At 36.7% G+C, this 12,180-nt stretch overlaps 2 protein-coding genes across 2 annotated transcripts; both read left to right on the top strand.

Moving 5' to 3' along the window:
* Window positions 1-1,396: 1,396 nt before the first annotated feature.
* LOC121051337 lies at window positions 1,397-4,677 on the top strand. Its single transcript, XM_040513596.1, has 2 exons — window positions 1,397-3,825; window positions 3,912-4,677. Exons 1-2 carry the CDS (start codon window positions 1,397-1,399, stop codon window positions 4,675-4,677), a joined length of 3,195 nt encoding a protein of 1,064 aa, XP_040369530.1.
* A 3,695-nt stretch (window positions 4,678-8,372) lies between these two features.
* LOC121051431 lies at window positions 8,373-9,448 on the top strand. Its single transcript, XM_040513802.1, has 5 exons — window positions 8,373-8,406; window positions 8,490-8,591; window positions 8,680-8,746; window positions 8,834-8,932; window positions 9,016-9,448. The coding sequence occupies exons 1-5, from the start codon at window positions 8,390-8,392 to the stop codon at window positions 9,103-9,105; spliced, it is 375 nt and encodes a 124-aa protein (XP_040369736.1). The 5' UTR covers window positions 8,373-8,389; the 3' UTR covers window positions 9,106-9,448.
* The last annotated feature ends 2,732 nt before the right edge of the window (window positions 9,449-12,180 follow it).

The following is a 12,180-nucleotide window of genomic DNA, read 5'->3' on the forward strand; positions in this document are numbered from 1 at the left end:
ATTCTCTTTGTTCTTATTTGACTGTCTGAGAATATATATGTAAGTTATTTCATTTTAGAATAGTAATGCTTACTGTTAGATTACATGTACATACATTTATTAATATCAAATAAGATTACAGGTCCATCTTATGTTTGTTAAATGTACCTGTTCTAAATCTTGGAAGAAGACTTATGCTTCTGATACAAATTCAGTTTGATAATATTTTAATTTTAATTTTTTATTTTTATCTCTGCAGTAAAGGTTTCAGTTATGATCCTCCATTAGCCCTTAAATAGGGCTTACTAAAGGTAACATGAAATTAAGTTTGATTGCTATTTTTGCTTTCTTTTTTAGGAAAGGATTGAGATCAATTTTTGTTGTCACCACTTCTCACTTAGTTCTTAATTTTAGTATTGTCGTGTATATCTTGCTTTGTGTTGGGGCAGCTGGAATGTTGGGCTAGTTAAAATATCTGTGGTTTATGAAAACCTCTTTTTTGGTTTATAGCAATCGCATGCTTTACCTCATCAAAACCAAAAAATATACTCATGAGCATTGTTTTCCTTTGCTGGTTTCAATGAGTCTGGATTATAGTGTTCATAATAGACTTCATGAGAATGTAATTTTTTGGTTAAATTCAACCAAACTGAAATAAGGCGTAAATATGGAGCTTTCATGATAATATAAATTTCATAGGAGAGAGCACGTTACCTAAATAAAGTCTGATGTTCCTGCAAGGGGTCAAACTGATATATACCACCCTCTTTGGCCCGGATTTATGTATACTCAGATTTATACCTTTAAAAAGTTTCATTTAAATTTTCAGTTCTAGGCACCATTTGTTTAGTTGAGAGAGAAGCATGCACCATTATAATTTTTTCTTTCCAGAATGTATTGGATAAATCTGGGTTTTGTACTATTTCAAATACTGTGCAGTAGAGTTACAATTGCCCAATGTAAAAATTTCAGACTTTAAGGTTTAAGGGAGTTGAACCCAGAATGACCTCTTTTCTGTTAAGGAGTTAACCACCTCTTTGAAATAAGCATGTCTAATACATGTTAGTATGTGGTTTTGCATGGTCAAATTATTTCACACATAAAGCAGCCGAAAAGGCCAATCACATTTTGGAATTTCCAGAATTTATGAGGGTTGGGGGGCTACCCTATATCATAAACTAAATTTTTATTATGACTTTTCAGGTCAGCTGAATAGCAAGGAGAGGTAGTTGGCAGCAGCAGTTTTGGGAAGGGCTAATCCTTGTTGATGCTTCCATAGTCAGGTTAGATTTTCATTATTTTCGCATTGCTCTTCGGTATTGTTTATATGAATTATTGATTTCCAGTTTGTTGTTTGATGCCATGACTTGATTGATCGAGTGTTTTCTTTTTAATTTTTTTTTTAAATGTTTCAGTCATGGATAAATCTTGGATTAATGAAGATAGGAACACTTTAAAGTATGAAATGGGTGTTGGAACTTTCTTGATTTTTGCCGAAGATAATGCCATTGACCCTAAAAGAATTCCATGCCCTTGCTCAAGATGTGTAAACTTTAAAATGAAGTCGATTAAAGTCATTAGGGGACACCTGTTTGATTATGGCTTTAGTTTGAGCTACACAAATTGGATTTGGCATGGAGAACCTACTTTGTCCTCCTGTGCCAGTATACCTATTGGCGCCCCTCCAAACCCTCAAGTTTGTTCCGAAACTGTTAATATGTGTGAAGCTGCTTTCAATGAAGGTGATTATGATAAGGAGTCGTATGAGTTCAGTAGGTTTGTCGAGGAAGCAGAAAGACCATTATTTCACAATAGTGAACATACTAAGTTAGAAGCATTAGTGCAACTTCACAATTTGAAAGCTAGGTTTGGTATGAGTGATACTTGTTTTTCTGAGTTACTCGCCACTGTTGGGTCTTTGCTTCCGAAGGATAATGTATTGCCTCAAACTCTGTATGAGGCAAAGAAGACTCTCTCCAATTTGGGCCTGCAATATGAGAAAATACATGCATGTCCTAATGACTGCATATTGTTTAGGAAAGAGTTTTCGGATGCAACTATTTGTCCCAAGTGTGGTCTCTCTCGTTGGAAGCTGAAGAAGGATAAATCTGTAAAAGTGGGGCAACCAGCCAAAGTCTTGTGGTACTTTCCTATAATTCCCAGATTTAAGCGCTTGTATAAATCTGCTTCAGTGGCTGAAATGCTTATCTGGCATGAAGACAAGCGAACTCAAGATGGATACATGCGCCATCCAGCCGATTCTCCTGCTTGGAAGTTGGTTGATTATAAGTGGCCCGATTTCGCTTCTGAATCAAGAAATCTTAGGTTAGCATTATCAGCTGATGGTATTAATCCACATAGCTCTATGAGTAGTAGATATAGTTGCTGGCCTGTAATATTGGTGACGTATAATCTTCCTCCATGGTTATGCATGAAGAGGAAGTTTATGATGTTATCTTTATTAATTTCTGGTCCAAAACAGCCAGGCAATGACATAGATATCTACTTAGATCCATTGATTGATGATTTGCGATCTTTGTGGGATGGGGTTAGTGATGTCTATGATGCACATAAGAAAGAATACTTCACTCTTAGAGCTGTTTTATTGTGGACCATAAATGATTTTCCCGCATATGGAAACTTATCGGGGTGCACCACAAAAGGGTACAAAGCATGTCCAATATGCGGGGACAAAACTTCTGCCATGCATTTGGGCCATAGTAGAAAAATGTCTTATGGCAGCCACCGTAAGTATTTGCCACGCCATCATCCATATAGGAGACAAAAGAAGGCATTTAATAATGAGCAAGAATTTGAAGTTGCACCAGCACCACTATCCGGAGAGCAAGTGTTGAAGAGACTTGAGCATCTAAACTATGAGTTCGGCAAGGGAAAAAAGAAGAGCTCGGCTGCAAATGGAGCTGGTCCTTCTTGTTGGAAGAAAAAGTCAATTTTCTTTAACTTGGAGTATTGGAAGTCGCTTCATGTTCGCCATGTTCTTGATGTCATGCATATTGAGAAGAATGTTTGCGAAAGTTTGATTGGTACTCTGTTAAACATGCCTTTTAAAACAAAAGATAGTGTTGCTGCTCGCTTAGATATGGTTCAAATGGGTGTAAGAGTTGATTTGGGTCCGAAAATTGGGGAGAAAAGAACATATTTACCTGCTGCCCCATATACTTTGTCGAGGGCGGAGAAGATAAAAATTTGCACTTCCTTATTGTTTATGAAGGTCCCTGATGGTCATTCATCAAATATCAAAAATCTGGTTTCCATGGATGATTTGAAATTGTATGGATTGAAGTCTCATGATTGCCATATGTTGATGCAACAATTGCTTCCCGTGGCCATTCGTTCGGTGCTTCCCAAACATGTCAGAATTTCTATAATGAGGCTGTGCTTCTTCTTTAATGCTTTGTGCACCAAGGTGGTCGATGTGTCCAAGTTGGATAAGCTGCAATCTGATTTGGTGTTGACGTTGTGTGAGCTGGAGAAGATATTTCCTCCGTCCTTTTTCGATATAATGGTACATCTAACTGTGCACCTAGTTAGAGAAGTTCGATTATGTGGCCCTGTTTATTATAGATGGATGTACCCATTTGAACGATTATGTGGCAATCGTTTTCATCCTAAGGGTTGCATAGCTGAGAGCTATCTTGGAGAAGAATCTGTTGAGTTTTGCTCGGAGTTTTTACAACAATGTAGTTCAGTTGGTGTTCCTAAGGGTCCATCTAAGCTCTCTGGCCCACTTTCGGGTGCGAAGCTGAAGTCAGTAGATGAAGAAGTCAGAGACCAGGCACATCTTCATGTGTTGTTCAATAATGCTAAGGTGGATCCATATAGAAAGTAAGTACTTTCAGCCAAGTATGATTTCTCTCGCATGTTCGAATATTTTTATAAGCACATTTTTGATTTTATAACTCTTGTTGTAGCGCACATAAGGAGATTGTGGAGCAGCTTTGGGGAGGGAAGAAGAAGAGCAAAAAGTGGCTACAAAGTGAGCACAATCGTACCTTTGCCGATTGGTTTCAATCCAAGGTGTCCGCAGAACTTAAGGAAAAACCTAACAATGTTACTCAAACAGTGAGGTGGCTTGCTGGAAAACCGAGTTTTACAGTTTTTACTTATGAAGCCTATCGATATAATGGAGTTAAATACTCCACAAAGCACCGGGACAACGCTAGAGCTGTCCAAAATAGTGGGGTGTCCTTGGTGGCTAAGACAATGCAGCTATCGAGTGCCAAGGATAAAAATCCGGTGGAGAGTGATATGACTTTTTATGGGTTTATTGAAGAGATTTTGGAGCTCGATTATCATGATTTCAAAGCCCCTTTGTTTTTGTGTCGATGGGCAGAAAATGAAAAAGGAATTAAACAAGATGAGTTTGGTTTTACATTGGTCAACCTTAATCGACAAGGTCAGAAAAAAGATAAATTTGCTTCTGCTGGTCAAGTGAAGCAAGTTTTCTATGTTGAAGATCCCCTTGATGCCGACTGGTCAGTTGTGTTAACTACCCCAAATAGAGATTATCATGATTCTTTCTATGACGATGATCTAGGGGACACCACCATGGAACATCAACCATTCTGTGCCGAAATTCCATATTGTGATGAAGATGAAAATGAGGATGATTCTGCTTACATAAGAGACAATGTTGAGGGGCTTTGGGTTGACCAGTTCACCGCTCCAAGAGAGTAAGATGTGAAAAATTTGTATGGTATTTGCTGCTAAACACTTTGTTATTTCTTTTTTATATGAATTTGGACAAATATGTGATATATATATATATATATATATATATATATGGTATTTGATGGTATTTGATGCTGAAGCAGAAAAGGTTTATTCTTTTTTATATGAATTTGGACAAGTATGTGATATATATATATATATATATATATATATATATATGGTATTTGATGGTATTTGTTGCTGAACACTTTGTCAATTCTTTTTTATATGAATTTGGACAAATATGTGATATATATATATATATATATATATATGGTATTTGATGGTATTTGTTGCTGAACACTTTGTTCTATCATACTATACTTTCCTCCTTTGTTTCCCTTATATAACATTTTATTTATCAATTTTCGGTATATTTCAGGTAGCAATGGGTTCCAAGAAGGGAATTCGAAAGTCACCAAGAGGCAAAAAATTAAAGAGAAAAGCTGATCTGGAGACTTCTCAACCTGAGACTGATGAAGTGCTTGAAGAAAAAGAAGAATCTGTATCAGCTAACACTATCACGAGCACCGAATCAGTCAAAACCAGAGGGAAGCGTAATGTGGTAGCACTGTACAAGGTCTTGGTCAAGAAAGCTTTGGGAAAAAAGTTTAAAGTATCATACACCGAGACGGGCAATCCAAATGGAAGAATCAGACACACTCTACAGTCTTACATAGGAATGTTGGCGCGGACCAAGGTGCCCATCAATATTGTAAGCTGGCCCGAAGTGGATGGTGACTTGAAGGATAAACTTTGGCTCAATGTTCAGGTAAATTTGTATGGTATTCTTTGTCATTGAACTGCTTATGAGTAAGGTCTTGTCACTGAAATGCTGCTGTTCAGAAACTGAACTATGAGTTAGTTCAGTTATCTTGATGTGCTATCTAGATGCTGATGAGCTTCTTTAATTGAGATGCTACGTATGATTAGTTTGTTCATTTAAACCGGTGTCCTATTGTATTTGAAATGCTGCTGATGGATAGTTTAGTCTATTTATTGTACTTCATTTGATACACTAAGCTGAAGTCATTTCATGCTTTTATGATATTTGCATAAGAAACATTCAAGGTAGCCCCTGAAAGCAAGAAACTGGTATTGACATCTGCTGGCACTAAATGGAGAGCATTCAAGACCATGTTAACACGAAAATATGTGCTCCCATACTTGGGAAAGAAGAAGAAGTTGAGAAAGCCACCGAGTCAATATAATTTTGTTGGGAGGGAGCCATGGAAGGATTTTGTAAAAGAGAGGACTACCGAAAAATTTCTGGTATGATAGAATATATGTATAAGCATCTTATGCATTTATGGTTTCTATGTGACAAAGAAACTCAGTTGGGTAATATTTTTTTTATTATTTTTTTTTACTGCAGCAGCTTCATAATGAACAAAGTGAACGAGTTAAGAAGAGAAAATATCATCATCGATTATCAAGAAAATGATATATTGGACTAGAGGAGGAGCTGGTTGTAATCTTGTGCCATTTTTAAAAGTTTTTTTCCTATTTTTTATGAGCATAATGAAATTTGTTAAACTGAATTGTATAGTGTATTTACTAGCTAATAGTTTTAATCTTTTCACAGAGAAAGACGTTGCCCGAAGGAGAGGTCATTGATCGTGCAATTATGTGGAAGAAAGCCCGTCAACGAAAAGATGGGGACATAGATGAGGAGGCTAGAGCTGTGGCCACAAAGATAGTAAGTATTTTCCTCCATGATTTTTTTAACATAGCTGCTGATTATTAGAATGAATTCTAGTAAGTTGTTCAAATTTTTAGTTTATTACCTTGTGAAGCTTATATTTTTTGTGGTATCCTATTAGGATGATTTGTTGGAAAAGAAAAGTAAGGGTGAGCTTGAGATCTCAGGGAGTAGTGATGTTCTTTCTCAAGCATTAGAAACTCCTGAACATTCGGGTAGAGTGAGAGGCGTTGGAGGCTTTGTCAATCCCTCAACCTACTTTAAGATGCCGAAGCAGAAAAGGATTAGAATTACCAAGGCAGAATTACTAGCACGTGATAGAGAGCGTGATCGTGAATTGGAAGAGACAAAGAAAATGCTCGCTGCACAACAAGCAAGGACAGAAGAGCGTTTACATAAAAAGATTGCTCAATTAGAAGCACTAATAACAGGGAAGACACCTTACACTTCACCTTTGAATGTGCATGTTGTAGGAGAGAATACAATTTCTCCTATATCGGATAAAGGGAGTTTCCAAGATATAAGAAGAAATACCTCCAATATTCTTGATGAACCGAAGGTGAAACAAGAGGTTGACGACTGCGAGGTTGTTCCTCCCCCTACTGAAATGGTAAAAATATATTTTCTGATGCAATTCCAGTATTTTACATTTTATTGAATTTCTGTAATATATTTTAATTGGGTATTTTTGGCATATGGTTCTTCATGTAGGGTGGCACATGTGAGTTAGCAGTGGACACCATTAGCAACATAGTTGCTTTTGGTACTGTTTTTGATGAAGAGGATGTCAGTAGGGTGATACATGGAGTTCCAATGAAGGAGGGGTGTGTTAGGGTGTCTGTGGATGGTGCCATTCAAGAGGAAGCACGACTTCCTTTCCCAGTGGGTGATGAGATGGAATTGGTTGGCCAAGCTGTTGGAAGTCATGTGGCTTGGCCTGAAGAGCTTGTTATTCGAAGAGTGAATAAGGTAAAGACTAAATCGGATCAGTTTGATTTTGCCACTGTAGGATGTGCATGAGTGTTGAGTTTGATTTAGTAGGATCAGTTTGATATTGCCACTGTATGTGCATGAGTGTTGAGTTTGATTTAGTAGGATCAGTTTGATATTGCCACTGTAGGATGTGCAAGAGTGTTGAGTTTGATTTAGTAGGAATTGGTTTGATATTGCCACTGTATGTGCATGAGTGTTGAGTTTGATTTAGTAGGATCAGTTTGATATTGCCACTGTAGGATGTGCATGAGTGTTGAGTTTGATTTAGTAGGATCAGTTTGATATTTCCACTGTAGGATGTGCAAATTGAAGTCAGTTTTGATTAAAGAAAGATGTGATTTGCATATTGTGGTTTGAAGTGAGTGTTGAGTTATTGAATGTGTTTATTTAGTAGGACGTTGTTAATCGAACAGTGAATAAAGTAAAGACTTAAATCTGATTTGTATATATATTGTTGTTTGAAGTGAGTGTTTAATTTCTATGCTGACAGAAAAAGAAAAGAAAGATGGATTTTGTCAAACAACTGTTTGACAAAGCTGAGCTAAACCCGTTTGTGCCCAAGCGTTGTAAGTTGTTGTACAAGCATGCCAAGACTATTATGAGCCAAACCAATGAGTCGATAAGGACAATGTTGGATGATAGTGTCTTTGGGGTACAGAAACAGCTCTTCATATTGACTGAGAATGTCATTGATCTCTTAGAAATGAATAAGATTGGCCAAGGAGTGATAGCAGCATATATGGCGTAAACACCTTACTCGACACCAAAAGCTTGAATTTTTTTTTCTCCTTTCCCAAGTTTCAGCAATTTCATGCTTATTATATATCTTGATACAGGAACCTACATGAGACTCTCCGTGAGAGAGATGAGTTGGATACTTTTGGCTTCATTGATCCGGCAGCCACATATATGTGTGAGAGATCGGAATTTGTCCCTTACTTGGTGAATCGGTTGAAAGATGGTAAGGGTGATCGTATATTTTTAATGGCCTACAATCCGGGGTAAGTTTTCATTTTATACTTTTAGTCATGGATAGCATGGTGCTTAGTTAACCGATTATCATGTGGGTTATGTATTAATGTAGGGAACATTGGATATTGACAATCATTTGGGAAGATGAGATTTATATCGTCGACCCTTTGCCAAAACCAGTGCATTACAAACCATGGGAAAATGCAGTGATAAAGTAAGCTTGATTATGGTTTGTTAATTCACTGTCTTTGTGCACCAAGTGATATTATTGCTGAATATTTCCTTGGTGGTGATGTATGCAGTGCAGTTAAAACTTACAATGCTGAAAAGGGGAGGGTTACCAAAGTGCCTAAGTTAAAATTACTTCCGGTAAGCATAGTATTTGTGGTTGATCGAGTTACAATATATGTTTTACTATGATAATTCTCTTTCTAATTCAATAACATGAATAAATAGGGCACACCTAAGCAGCCGGGTGGAGTTGAGTGTGGCTATTATGTTATGCGGTACATGAAGGATATTATTAATGATGACACGCTTTCGTTTTCAACCAAGGTATAAGCATTGTAATTTGACAAAAAACTATGTTTTTAATATTGGTGTATCATTATGACATACATTGTTATATGTATTTGTAGTGGGCGGTAAAGGATCGGAAAGGGTATACCCAACAACAACTTGACGAGGTCCGCATTGAAGTAGCCGACTACTTACAGACTCTGCTGTAGGTTCTGACCAGTTTCTTGATTTTGAGTTAGGCTAGCTTTTAACTAACTTTTTTGTAGCAATTATGAACAAACAAGAATACTAATTGCTAGGCTAGCCTTGTAGTATATTGGTGCATGAATTGGGGTTTTATTTTGCCCATTTTGTAAATTGTTAAGGATGATGAATGTCGGATATAATACCCCAATTTGCAATTTATAATCACAGTTCTATTTTGTGGACAGAATCCTCTTTATAGAATGTGATGTTTAGATATAAAGTTGAAATCAGTTTTAGCCATAAAAACTGATGTCCAGAAATACAGATACATCAGTTCCAAAATGAAAATCGATGTTACTAATATATCCAGACATCGGTTCATTGTTAAAAATGATATACTACCGAGTGCCAGACATCAGTTCCGAAATGAAAACCGATGTTACTAAAATATCCACACATCGGTTCATTATCAGAAACGATATACCACCGAGTGCCAGACATCAGTTCCGAAATGAAAACCGATGTTACTAAAACATCCAGACATCGGTTCATTATTAGAAACGATATACTACCGAGTGCCAGACATAAGTTCCGAAATGAAAACTGATGTTACTAAACTATCCAGACATCGGTTCATTGTCAGAAACGATATACTACGGAGTCCCAGACATCAGTTCCGAAAGGAAAACCGATGTTACTAAACTATCCAGACATCGGTTTATTGTCAGAAACGATATACTACCGAGTTCCAGACATCAGTTCGTAAATGAACACTGATGTTACTAACATATCCACACATCGGTTCATTATTAGAAACGATGTCTACAACAGTATTACTCATCGGTTCTTAAATCAATAACGATGTTAAAACTCAAACTTGTGTTATATAATCTATATTTCTTTAAGCTTTAAATACAATAAAATGTGGGTTTAACAATAGTAAAGCATGCAAGTTTGTTATCATTTAAACTTCTTTACATCGGTTTATTATAAGGAACCGATGTCTACCCGAATATTAGACATCGGCTAAAAACCGATGTCTGCATTTTCCGGATCTTTCTCATCACCCACAAAGACATCGGTTGGATTTTTGTTTCTCATCGGTTTTTGACCGATGTCTGGGGCTATAATTCTAGTAGTGTCAGTACTAGTAGAACCAGTGGAACCAAAGTTTAGATCAATGGACCTACCATCATCAGTAGAACTAGTGGATCCAAAATTGAGATCGAGAGATCCACCAACCCGAACGTTCCGAAATTCCTTCAACTTCTGCCTCTCACGAGCCTTGAGGTTCTGGAACCAAAAGAAGACGTTCTTGTCCTCGATCTGCCCATACTGTTTCAGATGAAGGCAGATCTCTTGAATCTGCTCTGGAGTTGGGTACTTAAAACCCTTATCATAGTAAAGGCCCTTGAGGATTCTTAGTTGAGGCGGTATGGGAGCCCACCGGTTATTAGTCCCGGCTGCTTGGTTGTTTCCTCCATCCTCGATTTGTTGCTGGGTCTGTTGCTCCATTAGTTGCAAAGTTCATGGTTCCATGGTGTTGGGTTGAGAGGAAGTGAAAATTGAAGAACGACGTTTTTGAGTGTTTGAGGGAGATTGTTGTTAGAAGGATTGAAGTTGATGAAGTAGTGTTGAAGATCTGAAAATCTCAGAGGAAGGAAGGGATTGAATCTTTCAGATAGGAGTAATGAGTAAAGATCTGAGAAAGAAGGATTGAAGATTGGTGAGGGAAGGACTGAAGAGTTGAGAGAGAAAGGCTAAAGCTCAGAAGAAATTTCTTTTCCTTTGGAGTGAACAGTCGTTTCCCCAGAATGCACCTATTTATAGAACGAGTGAGCAGATCTCCACCGTTGGATGGACGATCTCTCACTAATAGGATAAAGTTCATAGACATCAGTTCACAACTGATGTTAAAAAAAAAAAAATCCGATGTCTTAGTGGGCGATGTTAAAGATCGCCAAAACTAAGACATCGGTTCACAACTGATGTCTATTTTGCAACGAGACATCGGTTTAAGGTTCAGAACTGATGTAAAAACGTTAATGTGATCACCATTTTGGTGTGTTTAGCTATTGTCAAACCTTCATATTTTGGCATTAGATGCTTAATGAAATATAGGTCTAACGACACAATTATCCATTTTAACATCGTTTCTGACTTAAAAACGATGTCTGATAATATTTTACACATCGGTTCTCATAAATTTTTGCTTGTGGTTCATAAGCTTTTCGTGTGTTTGGTACATAATATTTCACTAGACATTCAATCTACATTCTGTAGTATAGTTTGAACTGATGTCCATATTTATGGTAGACATCGGTTTTGTTTATATATCGATGTCCATAGTTATTCTAGACATTGGTTTTTCTTTATATATCGATGTCCATATTTATCCTAGACATCGGTTTTGTTTATATATCAATGTCCATAGTTATACCAGACATCGGTTTTTGTTTATATATCGATGTCCATAGTTATTTTAGACATTGGTTTTGTTTATATATCGATGTCCATAGTAATTCTAGACATCGGGTTTTGTTTATATCTCGATGTCCATATTTATACTAGACATCGTTTTTGTTTATATATCGATGTTCATAGTAATGCTAGACATCGGTTTTTGTTTGGTAACTGATGTATTTTCTCTTTCTTAACATCGGTTTTTGTTTCCAAATTGATGTATTTTCTCTTTTCTGAGATCGATTTTTGTTTTCAAACTGATGTAATTTTTGTTTTCTGACATCAGTTCTTCATCAGTAATTGATGTTTTTTTCATTTCTTGACATCAATCTGTGAATTCAAACTACTGTTATATTTCCCTTTCCTGCTGTATTTGGTACTAGAAAGCTGATCCACAAATAACATGAAATTCAAATGTACTTTAAATATTAGGGAATTGTATTAATTTCTATCCAAAATTAGAGCTTGAGGTAGTTTCAAAAGTTTTGCACAATAAACCCTAACCTACTTTAAGGCTAGTGTAGAAGATACCACTACTGCAATAACTACATGCAGTATAATTTGTTCAAAGATTTCCTGAAAGAGATGCTGATTATTTATTTGGTTATGCCTCCCATGCTTGCAGTTCAGACACA

Source organism: Rosa chinensis, chromosome 2, assembly GCF_002994745.2.
Source record: "Rosa chinensis cultivar Old Blush chromosome 2, RchiOBHm-V2, whole genome shotgun sequence".
NCBI classification, from domain to species: domain Eukaryota; kingdom Viridiplantae; phylum Streptophyta; class Magnoliopsida; order Rosales; family Rosaceae; genus Rosa; species Rosa chinensis.

What these genes read in the sequence shown, in the direction of transcription:
- LOC121051431 (XM_040513802.1), top strand. An exon ending in TGGGAAAATGCAGTGATAAA is followed by an intron (nt 8,592 to 8,679) that starts GTAAGCTTGATT and finishes TGATGTATGCAG; the next exon opens with TGCAGTTAAAACTTACAATG. An exon ending in CGCTTTCGTTTTCAACCAAG is followed by an intron (nt 8,933 to 9,015) that starts GTATAAGCATTG and finishes ATGTATTTGTAG; the next exon opens with TGGGCGGTAAAGGATCGGAA.
- LOC121051337 (XM_040513596.1), top strand. Translation starts at nt 1,397, where the DNA reads ATGGATAAATCTTGGATTAATGAAGATAGGAACACTTTAAAGTATGAA. An exon ending in AAGGTGGATCCATATAGAAA is followed by an intron (nt 3,826 to 3,911) that starts GTAAGTACTTTC and finishes CTCTTGTTGTAG; the next exon opens with CGCACATAAGGAGATTGTGG.